The 20,821-nt window shown below is 38.7% G+C and overlaps 1 protein-coding gene across 2 annotated transcripts; it reads left to right on the top strand.

The window, feature by feature from the left end:
- Positions 1-7,285: 7,285 nt before the first annotated feature.
- LOC134814483 (uncharacterized) lies at positions 7,286-19,340 on the top strand. 2 transcript variants are annotated; one of them, XM_063822620.1, is made up of 7 exons: positions 7,301-7,369; positions 7,676-7,712; positions 16,479-16,592; positions 16,823-17,009; positions 17,190-17,302; positions 17,528-17,687; positions 18,763-19,340. In XM_063822620.1, exons 3-7 carry the CDS (start codon positions 16,492-16,494, stop codon positions 18,877-18,879), a joined length of 678 nt encoding a protein of 225 aa, XP_063678690.1. In that variant the 5' UTR covers positions 7,301-7,369; positions 7,676-7,712; positions 16,479-16,491; the 3' UTR covers positions 18,880-19,340. The 2 variants fall into 2 exon arrangements, with proteins under 2 accessions (XP_063678682.1, XP_063678690.1); XM_063822612.1 differs by lacking the exon at positions 7,676-7,712 and having other exon boundaries at positions 7,286-7,369.
- The last annotated feature ends 1,481 nt before the right edge of the window (positions 19,341-20,821 follow it).

Raw genomic sequence — 20,821 nt, forward strand, 5'->3', positions numbered from 1 at the left:
TGCACTACTGGGTCGCGCGCGCATCAAATAATGCTTCTCGCAACCACATCTAACCGCCACATCTAACCGCCACATCAACCGCCGATCTAACCTTCAGTAGATCGGCGAGATGCACCACTGTGCCTCACCGAGCTGCGAAGGATTGACATCGTGAATCAAGTGCATCGCGCTACAATGGTTAGAGCAATGGAGAATTTTTATATTAAAATACTTTTATGGTGATTAATGGACTGTTTAGGCCGTACGTGGGTTTTAGGCTGCAGGGCTTTTTATTCTGAGAACGCGCCATGCAAAGTTTTGTGAGCGACTTAATTACTATTTTGGGTGAGCGGCAAGATGTCGAACCTTGATTTATTTTACTTGTAAATGCTTGCTTTTGGCCAGTAAAACGTTACCTGGGGACCCCATGCCAGGCTATTATGTTCATAAACATTCATAAAAATTCATAAACATTCCGCCGAATAAAGATTCGGCGGAATGACAGGCTGCGCACCGCCCAGTAAGTGAAACGTAGGCCTTCGACTGCTTTCAATTAATAGAATGTTTTTTTAAATTTTTATATCACGCTGGTGAGTGAAAACTGGACCGCGGGTATAACTTTGGTTACAGTTAGAGCCGGGAATAATTTAGAGACGCCTTTTCTACGTCTGAGCAGTGGAATTTAGTCGAGAATTGACACCGGATTTGAACGAAAGTCGACACCGCGCCAAACTCCTCCCTTGAAGAACCAGAGTCATGTTGGTGAAGCTTTTACCTTGAATTAACTTTAAGAGTTTAAGGCCGAGTTATTAACTTAATGGAGGTTTTACTATCAGTGGTATAAATTGCGTGTTTTGTACCTGGTTTGAGAATGGTTAGTCAGTTTTGATTTTTGATTTGTCCTAAAACCTGCTAAATGTTTCCAGTGTAGAGAATCCACGTGAAGTGTCGGCCTGTCTAGTCTCTACGGATACCCGCTTCCCCGAAATTGGCTGATTTCATTACTTTTACTTGGAGACTACTGCAGATTAAAGGACCGACTCGATAGAAGAGAGATGGGAATATTTGTGTTGATAGTGATAGTCGTTTATTTTATTTATAATTATTATATAGCTTATTAATATGTGGACACTGAATGGAACGATCTAAAATTTATTTTTCCTTGGTATGATGAATGTGTTACTGTTGAATCGAGGCCCTTCTTAAAATTTAAAAGACTGATTTAATTTTCCGTCAGGAGATTGTTGTTATTTTTATTTGGGTTATGATTTAGACCGGTTAAAACAAGTGTTACCAAAAGGTTAATTAAGTATAACTATAAGTAAAAAGTGTTGGTGTTCTAAAATATGCGATAATTAATGTTACGTTCAACGGAATAAGGCGACTAAATATCTTGAATAGCCTAAATATTAGGGCTGTAATACAAATCGTTAGTATTTCCTCGTTTATAAAACATTTAAACTAACAAAGTGACCGAGCAATTCATAACGTTTGAGAAACTAGTGGCCTAGGAAGTTCCATTGGACCGTTTGAGGTTAATCCCCAGTTCTGTAAACTACGGATCCAGGCAGAAGACTGTAATCGAACGAAAGAGAGGGAAGGCTAACGGCAATTGTTAAGTGTGTCGAAGAAGAAGACAAATGAAACTCGAAGATGGATGGTAAAAGATAGAAGTGTCGACAATAACAAGGCTTTAGAACAAAACTTCCTCTACTCAGGATAACAAGGCCGACGACCTGACTTAGCACGTGAGGTGGACTCCTAGACTAGTTTCTCAAACGTTAGGAATTTCTCAGTCACTTTGATAGTTTAAATGTTTCATAAACGAGGAAATACTAACGTTACAGTAACGAAATGTTTGAAATGATTGATAAAGTGGTTATCTGCAAATGGTTGTATAGTCATGTCTGTGTTGCCGTTAGAATTAGATAAAGGTTTTGGTGCAAGCTTATGCTCGCTTGATGAAACATAATTGGCTTTGATGTTTGAGTCTCTGTGTGCTTTGTGTTTTCAGTTTTCAATTAATCTGAGATTGAGTCCTCATAATCATATCAAGACCTGATCGTTCTTCAGCGGAAAGAAAAACCTCTTCACTCATAGTTTTGGGAGAAGCAACTTGCTTCAAGCAAGTGATAGATATCATATATAAATTAGCTAACGTACGTCAGGAAAGTTGCAAAAGGATTAGTGATAATCATAATGTATTTTTGGGTCAATTCAAAATTGATAATGTGCAGCTTTGACTTATAAGCTCTAAGTAGAAATTAAGAATAAGTACATGGTGAATTCAGACGTGATGAGCACATTAAACACAAATAGATCAATCTAAATCTGAATTCTTTTTTCCTTTACGCACGCGAGCCTTTTTGTCCAAATACGATATAGATAACATCAACAGTCCGGTGTAGAGTGATTTATCATCATCCGTGTAAAAGAATTTTTACTTGATCTGTGGGTCTGGTACCGATCGCATATTTTGATAACGGCATACTCAGTTTTGATATCTGAACTGGTTATAACAATACTGTAACCGATGTGCAATGAAAACGAGCGCTAAATATAGCTGATTGCACCTTTATTAATTAACCTAAAAATGTTGAATACGGCCGTACCGATGCATCGTGAACACCCTGTATTTCAATAACAGCATACATTCAAGAGCAAGCAGCAGTGTCAAGCATGAGCCACTGCTTGGATAATCATTTGAATTAAAATGCATATGATTTGCTAACTTACTATAAACATCATTTGTCAAAACGACGCTTATTCATTATTGATAATACTATCGATTTGTTATTACAAACATGAGGTTTAACGTGTAATTTTAAGATCAAGCTTATCTAAATAGTTTAATGTAACACAAGAATTTACAAGAATTGTCGAAGGAATTTTTCTTTGCTTAGGTTGCCCCAATCCTAACCACTTTATCAGAAAACTGTTGGAATTTTGCTCCCGATAGTCGTAGTTAGGCAATTATCGTCCACGAATAGCTTTATAATGCGTTTAGTTACTGTTACTGTTACTGTTAGGGTAGGTATTACTCAAGGATTAGGGCATGTATTCATTCAGCCTTTATGGATTTAGCTTTTATCTTCCTATGTATAGTCAATGCTTCTATGTACCCGTAGGTTTATACACATAACAAAAAGAATCATCGAACTCAAACATCCCATTTCCTATTTCGAACTGTTGCAGTGTTGCCGCTCCGATTTCACGTCTCAGACGAGAACGTCCCAAATAGCACTGAGAAGTATTTTAAGATGATGGTAACTATCTTATGAGGTACGTTGTAAAACCAGAGAAGGATCTGACGTGTTTTTTAAGATAACGTTATTTCAAGTAGAACACTTAAAGGTGTTGTCTTGATCATCTTTCTGAAGAACTCGTTATTGGACTAAAAGTTGGTTTAATGCATATATCAACATTTTCAGGCGTGTTGCTTTGCTTTTAAAAAAGTTTCATTATTTTTAGGTAGTGCGCCATCGACAGTGAGCCGCGCGTGCCGACTGTATGATGGTTTTTTAGCGCTAATTTCGGCCAGCACAATTTTCTTCAAACAAATAGATATTAAGTATCCTTCCCGACCTCCGATTGCAACAAAAATTGGTAAGCTTACTCATAGACTTACAAGGAAAGTGTCCGAAAAGTTTAAAGCATATCCAACCATCAGACATTATGTTACAGCTAAAAGCAGCGTATTTCGCCCCATTTTTATCACTAAATCAACTTTGATATCCACCAAATTTTTCGGACAGTTGTGAAAGCCCTATTGGAAGGTCGTCGCCAATTTTCAGAATGATCTCATGCAAGGAACTGAAGATATATCCAAATAATACGACAAAAATCAACGAATTTGGTCAAATTTGGTCAAATTACGCGACTTTTACAGCTAATTTAGCTCCAAAAGCCGCGCACCATCAAATATGGCACCTAGGCAAAACTCACTGATCTTTTCAAAAAGGTATGACAAATTTGGTATTGTGAAATTTCTCACAGTCTCTAGAAAACAATGGTACAAAAATTTTAAAAATCCGAGCAAGTTTATTTTTATGGTGCACCTCCTATTATTTTATTAGTGATGAAACTTTTTAAGAATTTGAGTTGATGATTCCGACTGAAATTATAAACATATTTTTCATTTGCTCTGTTCAACACACGCGTGTTCAACTCTACTAATAAATTGCACTGCACGTGGAGCGGCAGCAGCATGAGAGCCACAGACTGACAGACTGCAGCTGTACACTCACTACTAGTAGTATCAAACTGCGCGGTAATTATCGCAAATAAATATTCCTGGAATACAAGGGTCATGCTCACTCTGGACAGATTTAGCTTTTAAGCGACCTGTCTGTATCTTTATAGTTAGAGATCAGTCACATATTACGTAATATGTGACGTCACATATTACGTAAGCCAGCCTCAGCTTATGCTAATATAATGTCTACGTAATAACTACATGGCTTACGGAAGCGAAGAGAGTAGAAATCAGAGGCAACATGTAAGTGCGGAAATATTTTGTAAATAATGCGATTTCACACCTGCCAAGATTTTTGTATGTACGGCAAATTCGTAGACAAAAGAACCGCAATTAAGCTGAACATTTCGCCAAATTCGCAGCCTTTAGGCACTCTCAGGTAGGGTTATACAACTGCTTTTGCTCTAACCAGAGCCCTCTCGCTTCACGCTTGCAGTAGCGCGCGACTTACTTGTGAAACAAGCGCGTCACACAGTACGCGACTACGCGTATATATACATATAATACACATGGCTATGTGAACAACTGCTTAGTAATAGTAATAGTATATTAATATATATAACGTTGCCTTATACACGATTGCTTAATTCAACACAACAAATAATGTATACCCTTAATGTAAGTTTATAATTAGATTGGCTGGATAATTGGAGCAGTGGGGCTAGTTGAGCTGGTGATCAGCATAATTGATGCAGAGTATTCAATATTGTAACTTTACAACATTAGATTCCAATAAATTTTGTGTATAAGCTAAAATGTCTGCAGACTATGATGTTATTTAACTATAACTATAATATACATGTAATCGTGAATAATAAGTGACTCAATATGTTACAGTTAAGGAATTACGATCCATTTTGACTAGATATTCATTTGCCAGGATTCACCTTCTTTTGTTTTTATCACTTTATCAATAAATGTTGATTGTCGACAATATTAAAAGTCGCTGCATATCATCACCAACTTTCCATTTGATAATAGGAATAATAAACTTGTTGAACACATAGGTGTGTTTTTACCGATTTTAAAAATAATTCTTCTCTCAGATGTTACGTCATGAAAAACATTTGATCCTAATCATAGTTGTGACTCTATCTTATCTCAGGGTACATAGCGGTACTTTACACAAATCTAATAGAACGAATAGCGGCTGATGGTGCGAAAAGGTGCGGTATTACGTCAAATTCAATAGTGCGATTCTGCACCCACCACACTTTTTGACTATTTCCGGTCAAAATAGCCAAAATCTGGCTAAGGTAATATGTCAACAACCCGGAACCCCCCCAATGGTTGCAGTTTTCTGTTTTAGTATTTCAGAGCTATCATTGACTTTGAATCGTCGACAAAGGAAACATTATATTGACTAGAAGCCTGGTGTAATAAACGGTCATTTTCACCATAATTTGAACAAAGGAACAGTCATTTATTGAATTTTGTTTTGAATACTGCTTAGAGTTAATCTAGAAGAGCAAAAGAATTACAATTTGAACATATCGATAGCCGACCTTCGTGGTGAACATTCAATGTTCAAATTTACTGTACAATCCACGCCGGAAATCATTAATTGCCGCTTTTGTTTTCTGTGGGTTGCAGTTCTGTACGACTATGTACGAATTACGATACTTAAAATATTGGTATTTTCTATGAAAACATCAGCTTATCTTTAGCCCAATTTTGCGATGATTTCATCTATAATCACTGAAAGTGATACGATACTTCACATTTAGTAGTTGTGCTAGCCTCCTCGACTTTTGTCATAACACTGATCGTCACCTTCTATTTGTTGAGAACACCTGCTGCCACCTCCTCTTTTCTCTTTTTCTCCAATGACCAAGGACCAAGTCTTCGTAGCGACCAATAGACAATTAATATCGTTCTTCATTCATCAAAGTCAGAAGACTTCAGTAAATACGACACCAATTCATTTCTTTCTTAAACCATATTGTTAATGGAAAGGAGTTTATGCATAAGCTATAATTATGACAATGTATGTTAAAATGACCGCTGCACCAATATGCGGCCTGTGCCAGTGTGCCCTATAACTACTTTATGTATATGAATGGTGCATTTTGTTTGCCTTATTAACTTGTAGTAGCTGCATATTCAACCTTTAGAATTGCATAAATGAGTTATTATTATGATATTGAATTTATATTATCTATTTGTACTAATAGTACAAATAGATAATATGAATTCAATATCATTACTTCTACATTATCATCACTACTATTGTGGTTATATCACATCAAATGTTTTTAATTATCTTATCGTCAGATAATCATCAACTTATCGTTAATAATTCTGTTTGACAATTGATTGTTTGCGTCACCGGTTTGCAGCCCAGTGCAGCTCAGTGCAGCTCAGTGCAGCTCAGTGCAGCTCAGTGCAGCCCAGTGCAGCCCAGTGCAGCTCAGTGCAGCCCAGTGCAGTTCAGTGCAGCTCAGTGCAGCTCAGTGCAGCTCAGTGCAGCTCAGTGCAGCTCAGTGCAGCCCAGTGCAGCTCAGTGCAGCCCAGTGCAGCTCAGTGCAGCTCAGTGCAGCTCAGTGCAGCACAGTGCAGCTCAGTTCAGCTCAGTGCAGCTCAGTGCAGCTCAGTGCAGCTCAGTGCAGCCCAGTGCAGCTCAGTGCAGCCCAGTGCAGCCCAGTGCAGCTCAGTGCAGCCCAGTGCAGTTCAGTGCAGCTCAGTGCAGCTCAGTGCAGCCCAGTGCAGCTCAGTGCAGCTCAGTGCAGCCCAATTTAGCCCAGATAACAGTAGTAACAGTGCAGTGTGCTTAATCCTTTCATTCTCACCTGACTCCTTCTCCATTCGATCAAGTGCTGAAAGTTGGCACCTGTTTTTAACTACACAGCTAACTCTGTGTAATCGCATGAATACTTGAGAGTTTAACTGAAACATATTTCAAGCAGGGTTTCCTTTCGTTGCTTATCATTGAGTCGACGAAGAACATTATCATATTATCAAATCATTTGTCTTTATAATGAAGTCTCGCCGACACTCAAACTCAAATACTTTGCGTTTGTTTCGTATTCCTATTTACTCATTACAACATATCCGCATTATGACGTTAGGAAATGGTGGCCGCGGAATGCGGATGCCACTGATTATAAGACAATAGAAAGAGCCAAGGAGTGAGAGGTTTGTTTAATGTTAGAATTTTAGTCTGGTCGTGGCTATTTGTCTCTTATAGCTCTTTTAGTTTTATATCTTTAAACTATACGGGGGAAAAAAACAGTGAGTCCCATAAGTCGTACCATTTTCTTGATTAAATGGTTTGTAAATTACACACGCACCTACCCACAGAGTATTCACTATTATTAAGTAGATTTCCGTGCTGATCAATGCCTTAGTGCAGTGCTATCAAACATTAAACGTAAACGTACAAAGGATTTATATAGGCTGCCATTGGGTAATCCTCTCGCTCTTTTTTACTTACTCTCTCAGGAAGACATATTATACCTCGATATCATCTAACGACCAAGTAAGCTGCTGTCTCAAATATACAAATTCAGATGATGATGAATAAGCATCATTGAGAATGTGGCATCGCAGTTTGGCCCACGAACTATAAAATTCGCACGTGTTTGCACTCATGTCATGTCAAATCATGTTTGCATATCATGCCGTCAGCCGTGGTCCACACTTCCCACCAACTCATGATAATATAAAGCAGGTACTGTGATCGTCACATATAAAAAATTAATATCATAATGAAGGAAATGCAGGTTAATTTGCGCTCGTGTGCTGCAGAGTCTCATGATCCAAGTCACGGATTGCAGCATGCAATAAATTGATCATCGCTCAACTGTCACTTTATTACTGTCAACTGTCACTTTATTAGTCCGGTTTAGACAAGTCTCTACGCTCCGGAGTCAACTCATTTCTGTCTGGCCGGCGGATCTCTGATTCGCTGATGAGAACGCACAGATTTATACTTGTCCAGTATCAGAGATCGTAGCAGTTGGAAGCAGATCATCTGGCATCGCTTCATTGCTGTTTTACTCGCTAATACGGATGTAAGACCTCCCGGGGACACTTTACCTCCCGCGAACATGTTACCTTTTGGTGTCCTGGTCAGTCGATACTCAAACAGTAACATAAACTAAAACACCAATCTTTCCCATCAATGTTTAGAGGTTGTTGTAAGCGAACACTTCAGCAAGGACGTATTACTATTTGAGTATTTGTAGTAGTCCTTCACAACGCAGAAATGGGTACAAAGACTTTTGAAACACCCTAAATGTGATTTGTGAGGTCATGAACCATCTTACCGGCCGCTAAAAGGCTACCATAACTTTATATTACACCTGGCCCGAACTGCAATCCATACACTTACAGAGAGCCAAACCCCTACAACAAACAATGAAACATAATTGTAACCCTTTGGTGCACAAACGCCCTCAAGTAAAAGTAACATATTGCATTTATTATAACAGAGGAAACTTTGTACCTTTGATTAATTACACCCTAGAAACTTATAAAGCTTCTTCACAAATGAAAAGCTTTATTTTGAAATTAGCTGTCATGTGCAAGGCTTAGATTGCTCTTATGAGAACCTGCTCTAGTTAGTTAGATCGAGTTTCCTAAAACAATAGAACTTGTGTAGTTGTCTGACAGCCCAGGCACTGGGTAGTACTACTACTAGTGAATGCTGGCTGAGACAGTCTTTAATTAACTCTTTCAGTTTTATTTTTAGTCGAGTCATTAAGATATCTTGTTAGTTCGATTAAACAGCTCACCAATTAAAGCAACTAATGCTCACCGTTCAATGAGGCATTGATACAATGCTTTTGTAGTCATGTTGTTTTGATGCTAGTGTTCATTGAGCTCCGTCTTGCTTGTGCAGTTGAAGGTTTTCGTTAGAATGCCAAGCCAACGCCCTAAGTTGATTAAGATTTCATGCTTGAGATTTATTCCTTCCATTTATGCAGGCAGTTGTAGCAAGATTCAACCTGACTAAGTTCAAGCATTTGAGAAATATTCCGTCTTTGAAGTTAAGTGATTGGTTTCAACTGATTCAAACTTTATTACATTATGCTTGGAAGCTATCATTAGAAAACAAAATGTAAAATGACTCGTTAGCTTCAATTCGCCCTCGACTAAATGCTTCAAAAATTGTATTAATCGAAACTCAATTAGTTGAACTATAGACATGTGAAATATCATATGCCTATCTTAAAACTTCTTCCTGTGACAATCTTCTTGGGAAAAACGTGGTCCATCTCGTGCGAACTTTCCTAATGACCTATGCACCTATGTAATCGTAGTAATCATGATCATAAGCAAACCTTTGATGTCATCATAAGCATATGATTATGATGACATCAAAGGTTTGGATATTACTTTCTGCCATCATAATTAAAATTCATAGGCACAGGCAATAATCATCGAAGATTTAGATTCGCTATAAGTATATAACTATTATAAGCTGCACCTAAAATTCCCCCTGCTTGTGCAGTCCTATTTGCTAATTTGCTCTCTAGCGGTGCAGCTGACCCGTTCACTATCTCATATCTACACGATCGGTAGGTCAGTGGATATTGTACATGTAGATTCTGATTAGTACCCTGCATACCCATCAATTGTTTGAAGGATTCAGCAATCATATGTTAGTATCTTGCTACATGTCTGCATACAATACTGTGCACCCATGCAGTAGACTGAAGAGGACACTAGGTCGGGAGGATACTATATAACAAAAGATACTTGTTTGAGAAAGCAATGCCAATACGCCGACTGCCAAAGTTCAAGGATATTATTAATTAGTTTTGCCTTCGATAATATTATTGACATAATCAACATAATTGACATAGCAAGGGACTTGACTTCGTACTGCTAAGCTTTATTGCCGTTTTAGAGTGCTTTTTAATCATACACACGTACATTTTACGTAGCAAGCCCCCCGAGTGCCAGTTTTTTAGATCCGGCTTATGCTAAAAAAGGTGTAAAGGTCCGCAGGCCGCTGACGGTACGTATTAATTTTGCACACTTTTTCAATCAATGTGGTTTATTTCACAATATACCGTATATGGAGGAGGCGTTATTACTATAGGTGCATAAACTTTGCATGAAAATCACTCTAAACCGGAACTGCGAGATTTTTCTAAAAGGGCCTCTCGTACCGACAGTTGCGAAACCATCTGGGATCGATGTATTTTTGAATGCTGATCCTGGATCACCCCACATGACATAGGGTCTAAATCCCCCCCCCCCCCCCCCTGGCGAGTTATCGGCTAAAACTGTTTCGATCACGTGACATGACCACCTAAGAAAGTTGGTATGATATCTCGTTTTGGTTAGAGTTTAGCATATGCTTCAGTTAAGGATTGGGTAAGGGTTGAGGTGAGAGTAAAGGGTTACTGAATTGTCCTCGAGGGCCATCTAGAGAACCTGTTTAAGTACGCCACGTGATATTCGAGTGTAGAGTACTTAATCATCATCCTGAACCTTCTTTAGAAATTTGTCTTAAATTTAATGTCATCGAACCAATCCATATTCTTGAGCTATTGCAAACTTATTCGTTTACTCTTCTGGCATATGTTAAGATCCTTGCCGCCTGCATGAATTAAACTGTAATCGATAAAGGGATCGTTAGAGTATAATTAAGATGGTCAGATTGCGATTATAGCACGTAGTACATAAAGGCACCTCTCGACATGGCTCCTTGATTGGTATCGTGATGAAAGTATCTTCATCAGTAATTTTATGTGTCCGTCCCCGGGTGCCGTGCTTTATATAATACCGATTGCCATGTATTAGTACATATATATATATATATATATGGCCATAAGCCAAAGAACGTCATATTTTCTTTATCTTGATTTATCCCTGATTTCTGATCGGAAAATGCCTCTATTTATACATAATAATGAATGATTTTTAAATAACCATAATTATTTAAAATTTGAAATGGCTCTGGATTTACGATCACATCTGTTAACTACATACGAATCAGATCGTTTGGTCATTACACCAAACCCCATGCAAATATAACTATATAACTTTAAAGCTTTAAGAGCACTCTTTACCGATCAAACGAAGGTTTTAAAGTTCAAATGTCCACGCTTATACTTTATAATAGTTTCATGGTTTGCGTAACGAAAGCTTACTCCCTACATTTAACATTAGTGTTCGCTGGAGGTTACATTTCATCTTAAAGCTATCCTATCTAGTTCAACGCAACCCTCGTTTTTCATTAAAGGTATTAGACTTAAGCCGTTTCTTCATTAATCACGCACGGAACGCTGGGTGGGACTTTACAAACATTGTGGCAGCAAAACATCTTCCATCTTATGAAATGAGCTGTTACACGTAAAATTCATTGCGGCCTCGTGTAATCTGTCTCGTACCAGGTTGCTTGATTGGATCTAGAATGAATTAGTAAATTGTCCTGAGATCCGTATTTTTGAGCACGCACGGAGACATGTCGACTATAAACTGCCGTCTTTTTATTGCTTTGTGACACGATCTTTTAATACCCACCACAGCCACCTCTCTCCAACTATGATTTTACTGAAGGATTATCTTGACAGTATAATTATGATTGTATATACGTGGCCCCTGGGTGCTCATTTCAGAGTTGGAGAACAAGTACATTGCATCTGTCAAGCGTCTCGTAAACGCGAGCTAATGAATTGTTCTGATTGAGGAATATCACGGGAACTGTACTATATGTCACATGGGTTACTAATGTTAATACGTTCGCTAACTGGCCAGCACCATGTTTGTTTTCTTCATGATAATTTATAGCCCTGTTGTTCGTGCTACAGCCGCATCTTACAGGCCTATTAATTTCAACCTGTCAAAAATCTCTACGAGGATTCGAATAGTGTCATTTCAATTTTGCTGTTGCATCAAACCCGTTTTCAGATTTAAATTTTGGTGCTGCTAATCGAAGTTCAGAATTTACTCATACTTTTTGCTTCAACGATTTACCTTGAGAACGGAAGGGCAGAGCACCAAGTCCGCTAACGTAATTTCCGTCCATTTAATTTCCACCAGAATTAAAATCTGTCAGCATCTTCATTCTTCTGGTGTATTAAAGTATATTAGTTGATTAACCTGGCTGATCGACCTCTCACAATCTTGCTTTTTATTATTCACAGTAAAACGACTACACAGCTGCTGTTTTCCAAACAACTGGCAAAAATTAAAGCAAAAATTTTCAAAAGAACAAAGAGTTTGTCGATTTGCCTAAATAAGGTGCGGCTAGGTAATTCACTTCTGAACGCTGATAACGTTGTTGTCAAATGTCTCCACAGTCAAAAAATTTCGCCATTTATATCTTGATAACATTTGATTCTTGTTGAAATTATCAGAAGGCATAATTTAAATGTACTTTTAGGAACCAATGGCGTCTGATGACACTAATTTAATCGGGAATTGTCACTAATGATGTTAAATGGTGCCATTCCAGTGACAATGTTAACGCCAATAGATGATGATTCCATCCTTACCAATGATGTGAATTCAGTAATATTATTAATGATATATATTATACTAGAAACCCGCTAGTCGAAAGCTTTGTTCGAGGAAATTTTAAAAATCAGTTATGTTTTAATTTCTCTTCATCATATAGCTCTGTTATACTGTAGACATAATGGAATTTATCTAACAATGGCGACAGCGTTGTTAGTATTCGGATTCCCAAAACGATACTTTTTACCGCATCAAAAAATACCAATCACAACCAAAGTTATGAATATAAGTCATAGCGTGAGCGTAAATGTGAGCTAGTTTTGAAATCATGACGTAGCATACAGCATAACAACGCGCGTAGTTAAGATGTTTTTGCTCGCGCACGTGCATTTTAACGTTGCTACGCAACAGCGCAGTAAACCTTTGCTAAAATAACGACATTATTCTAACGGTTATTTTACCTCACTTCCGACGTTAATTATAAAAAATCTAAAGCCTAAATCAAAATTCTAAGAATGCTATAGCCTATTCCTATCCTTTTTCTACAACCCTGCTAAAAATGGCGAGGTTTCAACTCCATTTGCGAGCTGGGTTTGATTTCACCAGAGGGTCATTTTGAGGTCGATTTTCGGTGTTTTTTCTTCTATGTCCCCGTTGCCGGGGAAATTTCGTCAAGTTTAAATTATAGTATAGATATATAATAAACCTAGCATGCCTTGGTTGCAGCATCTCTTCACTTATACTTATAGGTGCATATAGGGCCCGATGTAATTGCTATGACCAGTTTACTGGTCAACTGGTGTTTCGGTGTCCCTAATTTTGTTTACACTCGGTCACTTGTTAAGGCATTTAAGGTCATTCGGCGAACTTTCTTTGAAATAAAATGATGGATTAAACAGGATTAAACATGAGATTACCAGAGAGAACACTAACGGACTCGTCTTGGCTATACAAGAATGAATAAATGAATAAATAAAATTATCAAAACTGAATCATTTAAAAATAATAAAATTTAACCGTTTACAATTTCACGAAAATAAAAGAAGATCGTCTATAATAATTTAAGGTAATACAGTAAATAAAGTTCGAGTACTACATCTGTTTGCGAGGGTTAAGGGACGTTTTAGGAGGATTACGTAGATTTGAGGAGTCTGTAAGGTACTTCCCGAACTCTTTTATATGTGGTGAGTTCATTATTGCTCCATATTCTTTTAGCATCAACAGACTTTTGAGGTTGTCAGAGAGGTTGGACCTGAGTTGATGGTAGTAGGGGCACTCAGCTAGGACGTGGTCTTCGGTTTCTAGAATGGGAGTTTCAAAGAAGGGGAGCTCCTCTAAAAAATGTATGACATCCGTTTCTGAGGAGCAGCAGAAGCGACACGTTTTAAGAGCTGTGTTGAGTTGATCTTTGGTGTAGCGACCTTTTTCTATCCTAAGATCGTGACTGCTAGATCGGAGTTTAGCAATATTGACCCTTTTAAGCCGGCAGGGGAGCTGTAAATAGGGTTCTTCGCCAAACTCGAATTTAACCGCTGTGTAGAAAGACATTTTGGGCTGGTTGAGGAGATCTCTCTTCCAATGGTCAACAAATGTCTCATGTATGTACTCACAAGCGTCTAGGGTTAGGTGATAACTGCGGCTTGGAGACTGTACTCATCTTGGCAATAGTTGACCACGCATCATACCAGGTTAGATTCAGTAGCTTTTGCTCTTGAAAGGTGTGGTGCAAAAGAGTGTTCACGTTACCTTCTACCGCCAGTGATGCCCGATGGAAGTAAGCTAAACATTGGGGAATGACGGTAACTGTCCAGGGGGTTCTACCAGTGTCACCATAGCAGAAGTTGTTATTAGCTTTCTTGTGAACGCCTAGTATCCATTTGAGAATCTTCAGATGAGTTGGTTCGAGAGGATCTTTAGCTGCAGATTTAGGCAGGCTCACTTCTTCTTTTTTCGACAGGATAGCCTTTACGATGTTTGTTGATGAGAGCCAGACGGGACATGCATAGGTCGCTACAGGCTTTACTAGACTATCGATAAGTTTAAGCATCGTGCTGGTAGTGAGCGCTTTTGTGTTGATAATTCGCCTCATTGAGAAGAATGAGCGTAGAGCTTTCTTCCTAAGTTCGTCGATAGCTTGCTTAAACGATCCATTCAGAGAGAATTGGATTCCGAGATAGCAGTATCTTTTTACTGGTATAATGTCCAGGCTTCCTAGTTTAAAGCCATAAGAACATTTAAGTGTTCGTGAGCTTGTATTGAAGACCATCACACTGGTTTTGTCGATGTTCACTGATGTATTTGTGTAACAATTTGAAATTTTATTGATTAAAAAAAATTATTGCAGATCGCTCCCACTGAATCGCTCGCCTCAATTAAAAAAAAATTCTTGTGAAAAGGCTCTGAGGGTATGCAAAAGTAATCTGAGTAGGACGCTGATTCCGAATCTCCAATACTCCATGTCATGCATTTTTTGTTTTTAAAATAATTCAAAACATCATGCAATTTTATCAAAACATTGTGCAATTTCATCAAATTCTCCATTTTCCACCTTCATGTTGATCCACACTATAAATATCTCCGGGATTTCGACGCGGGATCATATTATCACTCAGCCCGGCCCGCTGTTAGATAAACATCTCAAGGTGATATCATCCCGCCCCGGAAATTTGTATAAACCCGGCCCGCTTTTTAGTCGTAACTGATGTTTATCATTCAATTCTTCGACTTACAATAATCAATGATACTGCTGATTAGAACTCGATAATAGTAGAACAGTTAGACGCGCGATCACGTGGGCGCGTCACGTGCGTACCACGTGCCACCAATAGCATACGCCGAGTCTATACCACGTTACTGGGCCGCGCTCAGCCTGTCATTCCGCCAAATCTTTATTCTTTAATGTTTATGAACATAATATAGCCTGGGGTCCCCAGGTAAATACCACGTGACACGAAAGCGCACCACGTGATATGAAACATCGTAACCGTCCACTTCTTTTACACGCAAATTCCTGGGAACGTTGCCAAAGCAGCTAATTCTTGGAATTTCTCCAACGCGTGGCGTGAGAAGTTGGCGACTAGCCAGCTACCCTTGTCCGTGCCCTAAAAATAGTATTGTAATTTTGCTTGCTCTCCTTCCAGCTCTTGTTCCTGCTAACGTTCAAGCTATTGCTCGACTATGACATGGACAGATCGGTTTGACATTCAGATTGATGAACTGCTTTCCAATCGTGTTCCGGACAGTACAGTTAGAGTCAACAACTGGGCTCTAAACAAATTTAATTCTCTTCTAAAGTATAAATCCCTTGTCGAAATCGCCGGAGATAAAATATAATCCATAAACACTTCACGCTCAGGGCTAAATAAATGTAATCCCTCAGCTGGCGCTTCGGGATTACATATTAACACAAAACTCGTGCGCTGCGCGCACTCGTATGTGTTTATCAGATCATCCCGCTAGCGCGGGATGATCTGTTATATAAACCCTTTGCGTGGCGGGTTTATGTTATTATAACTTAAAACGTTTTTATAGCCCACTATTTTACAATTAGTGATCATTTCTAATTTATGACCCCTGTCCTTTTCCAGACGAACAAGTTATAAACATATAGGTACATCACTCAATTCATTTCGATGTTTCAACATTAATAATCAGCACAGGATCATTGCTCAATCTCAGTCAAGATTATAATATCTCTTAGGATATTTGAGACCCGTTTAAGCCCACAATAATTAATTAAGGTTGTCCAATCAAAGGCCTCCAAATTATAAAATAATTAAATAGCCTCTCTCTGACTTGAAAGATAAAGTCTAACTATTTATTTCTCCAGTTGTAATAAGGATATGGATTTGTGTACCAACTTGCCAGAGAACCTGTGCTCTAAACCCATCGACCTGACCAATGTTGGCAGTCTTAACATTATATGCTGGGACCAGTTCCTCAGGTTTGTAGGTTTGCTGTCTTTTGGTTAGGTTTCTTAGGTTTATCCAGTTCCTCAGGTTTGTAGGTTTGCTGTTTTTTGGTAAGGTTTCTTAGGTTTATCCAATTCCTCAGGTTTGTAGGTTTGCTGTTTTTTGGCAAGGTTTCTAAGGTTTATCGATTGTTTCAAATACTTTTTAAGGTAAACATGATTATTTTCGAATTTTGAACCTGTTTTCGAAGAACAAATTTCAGACTGACGAGGCTTGATGACGACACTGACTGGCACGATCAGTTTTTAGCTCGCACCTACAGCGAAGAGGAGTTTATGAGAAAGAGAAAAGAGAATGTAAAGAAACGTTCCAAGAGCGACACAAGCACGAGACATCTCCCTCAACAAGCGAACTTTTTCCCTAACAAATCTGCATCTGCATCTCCTGCAGTAAGCGTCCAATAAAATGTGTTTGTTTAACTTTACATGGATTTAGGCTTTCTGTTTAATTATAATGTTCATCTTTGAAACCGACTATTGTAAGCCCTGGCTACAACCAAGTCAAAATAGTTTTTTGTAACAATAACTTATAACTGAGCTTTTCAATTTCTATCATATCTTGGAAAACAGTCAGAGAAGTCGGAGAAGAAGTTCGTGAGGCAAAACTCGGCGAGTTACAGACATTCCTTACCGGGCATCGTTGAAAATGGGGTTTATACCGAACAGCGAGCTGCAGATAGAAAGTGAGTAGCGGTTAATTCGTGATTTGGTGGTCTTCGTGCTAGTTTCCGCTCAGAATTCGATAATAAATAACAATGGAAATCATCACGCTCTTAAAATACCAATCACATCGCAAACGCCTCACATCGTCACAACCCAGTTAACGGTAGTAAATTTTAATGTTCATATACATTAATGTGTTTAGACAATTCAATATTTAAATGAAAATTAACAGGCACATCTTTCAGGGGTTTTACAGAGAATTTTATGGAAATAGACCAGACGACTAATCTAGATAAGAAGTCAGTTTCGATGTCAGATCTGCGTAACGTGAGCCAGAATACTGGAAGTAGTAATTTCTTTTCCAAATTCACAGCTACAACAAAGAGCCAAGAGAACCTCTCTATGGTAAGTACATTTGTCTTCATTGGAAGTTCAGCAAATATTCTGGAATGAGGTTTCCCCCTTGTTTTCTATATGCTACAGGAGCAAATTAGTACACGTACTCAAGTTCGACACGCTCTCTAGTTCTACACGTATTGTAGTTCGACAAACCTTAAGGTTTGACTCTGTCGAACTAAAATGCGCTACTGTCGAACTAGAGTTTTGAAATCTAGGTTATCAATCTATTTTCCTGTTAGCTAGATCAGAACCGAGTGGCAAACAGGAGAATTAAAACTATACTGAAAGGTTTTGGAATTTTTAACCGCTGGTTGCTAGAGGTTAGAAAATTGTTTTATCTGCCATTGACATTGAGTGGCTCAGTGGCTTAGTTGGTTAATCTGCTTGTCTACTGGCCCTGACGTTGCGAGTTCGAATCCCAGTTGGGCCAAGATTTCAAAATAGATGGGCAGCCGTCACTCACCAAACCATGGTGTGAATGGTAGTGGCTCTCATTAGAGCTGCGAAAATAATACGAGTGCATATGCCTGGGGTTGCGTCCCGACTATGCTGCAGGGAAATCTGTACCGAAAGGACCGTCGCCGCACCGCAAAAGAAAAGGAGATCGGCCCCTCGATCCTAGCTTGCTAGGTTCGCCATTGTTGTTGTTGTTGTTGTTGTTGTAACCGCTGGTTGCTAGATGTTAGAAAATTGTTTTATCGGCCATTGAACCCTGCGATCCTATTCCTATGATGAGTACCCGGCAATTATAGCCGTTGGATCACAAGCAGAATATATTTGTCGAACTAGAGTACGCTACCTGGACTTTAGTTCGACACGTACCGATAAGTTCGATGTTCGACAGGGGTGATATCTAGCAAACTCAAGTTGTCGAACTATAGTGCACGTGTCGAACTAAAGTACGTGAATGGAGAAAATTGGGAGGAGGGAAGGGTTAGATAGGGACAGAAGCTTCGCTCAGAATCAGATATAAGCCGGGCCTTCTCAGCCTTTTACAGAACATGCTGATATTATTTTATAGTTTAAACTTAAAAAACTAAACAATTTAACTCTAGTTGCTAACGAAGATGGAATTGTTCAGCAGGGGAAGGACGGGACGAGATACCGACCTGATGCGCCGTTAAAGGACGGCATCTCACAACGAGTGTCAAACGTCAAACGCATGCTCCGGCTTAATGGCTTGATGCACTCGGAATGAACAAAACCTTCATGAAGACCTACCCACTACCGCCATGCTCTACATCACGGAAATATGCAAATGTTCATTCCAAAACCATAATTAACCAACTAAATATGTTAGCAGATTTTTAATGTCAAGCAGATTGGAATACAGTGGTGTTATCAGTTTCATACCATACATGTTGGTATGTAACTATTGGTACTGGGGGTGTGAGGCTATAATGGAAGAATATGTCGGACAACTTCATCAGCTATAAGCAGAAAGCTTGTTGCTAAATCACAAGCTGCATTTCCGAGCGATGTGAAGCATAACTGTTGATGGACTGTGAATAAACCTGTTAAATTGAGCAATTTAGTTTAGATTCATAAACTGAAAGATCTGTTGGGTATTTTAAATGGTTTATTGATTGTTGCTAGACGCTAGTTCTATGTCCAAGATTAATGATGATAATCGAGCTGAAAATTTATCGGTACATTCGTAATTATTTGGTGTCTTTTTTAGTTTTAAGTTATGCGTCAAGGTCATATACTTATTATGCAAGGCATATTGGGATTTGTTTTATTTGAACAGATCGGTTTCATGTGCCTCTCATTCAAATGGTGAGTGACATAGCAAGTGACAACCCAGAGAACGTTTTATTTATCACCGGACGGAACAAAAGTGAAAAGTTATCGGACCACCATAAAATCAAAAAGTTCCGAAACTTTGATGTGGTGGAATTAACTTCATATGTCCTAGTATAGAGTGTCTTCCAAATCTAAGCCAAGCTAATTAATCTTAAATTGGACGTAACTACTACTAGCAGTAGCACTGCAATACGATGTGAGTTGTGAGTGGAACATGTGAATCTGCCCATTCTTTCAAATATGAAAATTTCTGAATACAATTTTGACAGATTGGATGGACTACATGCATTGTGCCCCTACTTGCCGTGTCTCTACTACAGTCACAGATGGCATCAAGATACAAATTGTTAGCCAATTCTCGGTTTTAGAGATTCTTATTCTTAGATTCTTAGACTAATTGACCCAGTCAAAAAAGTTTCAGTTGTATATCATATATCTTTTACAGTTTTTGCGGAAAGTCGCGTTAAAGTTGATGCTAGCATCAACTTTAACGCGACTTTCTGCAAAAATAGGGGGTGCACCATAAAAATAAACATGCACGGATTTTAAAAATTTTTGTACCATTGTTTTCTAGAGACTGTGAGAATTTTCACGATACCAAATTTGTCATACCTTTTTGGAAAAATCAGTGAGTTTCGCCTCGGTGCCATATTTGATGGTGCGCGGCTTTTGGAGCAAAATTAGCTGTAAAAGTCGCGTAATTTGACCAAATTTGACCAAATTCGTTGATTTTTGTCGTATTATTTGGATATATTTACAGTTCTAGTTCCTTGAATGAGATCATTCTGAAAATTGGCGACGACCTTCCAATAGGGCTTTCACAACTGTCCGAAAAATTTGGTGGATATCGGAGTTGATATAGTGATCAAAATGGGGCAAAATACGCGGCTTTTAGCTGTAACATAATTTCTGATGGTTGGATATGCTTTAAACTTTTCGGACACTTTCCTTCACCTTGTAAGTCTATGAGTAAGCTTACCAATTTTTGTTGCACGGATAATATATCCGTGGCCGTACCATTTTACTTCACCTAACCATGTGCTTTCGCGCCACTGCGGGCGCGCTTGTTTCACAAGTCAAGAAAAGCACCTATCCACGAACCCCGATGGGAAGGTTCGTGCGCGCGCGCGCAGTGCTGACAACAGCGTCTATGTAGCGCATGTAGTCTTGGCACTGCACTTCTCCCTCCAGTAACCACTTTTCAGGTCTTTCAGTTTGAGTTAAGACAGCTAATGCATAAGGGCTGACACACGTTAAATTTATTACAATGTCAATAAATTTGGTAAATTTCTAGCTTTAGCTGCCAGAAATAAATGTTCGGTTTCTATAGTGTA

The sequence above is a fragment of the Bolinopsis microptera genome, chromosome 1 (genome assembly GCF_026151205.1).
Source record: "Bolinopsis microptera isolate Bmic1 chromosome 1, MBARI_Bmic_1.0, whole genome shotgun sequence".
Classification (NCBI taxonomy): Eukaryota; Metazoa; Ctenophora; class Tentaculata; order Lobata; family Bolinopsidae; genus Bolinopsis; species Bolinopsis microptera.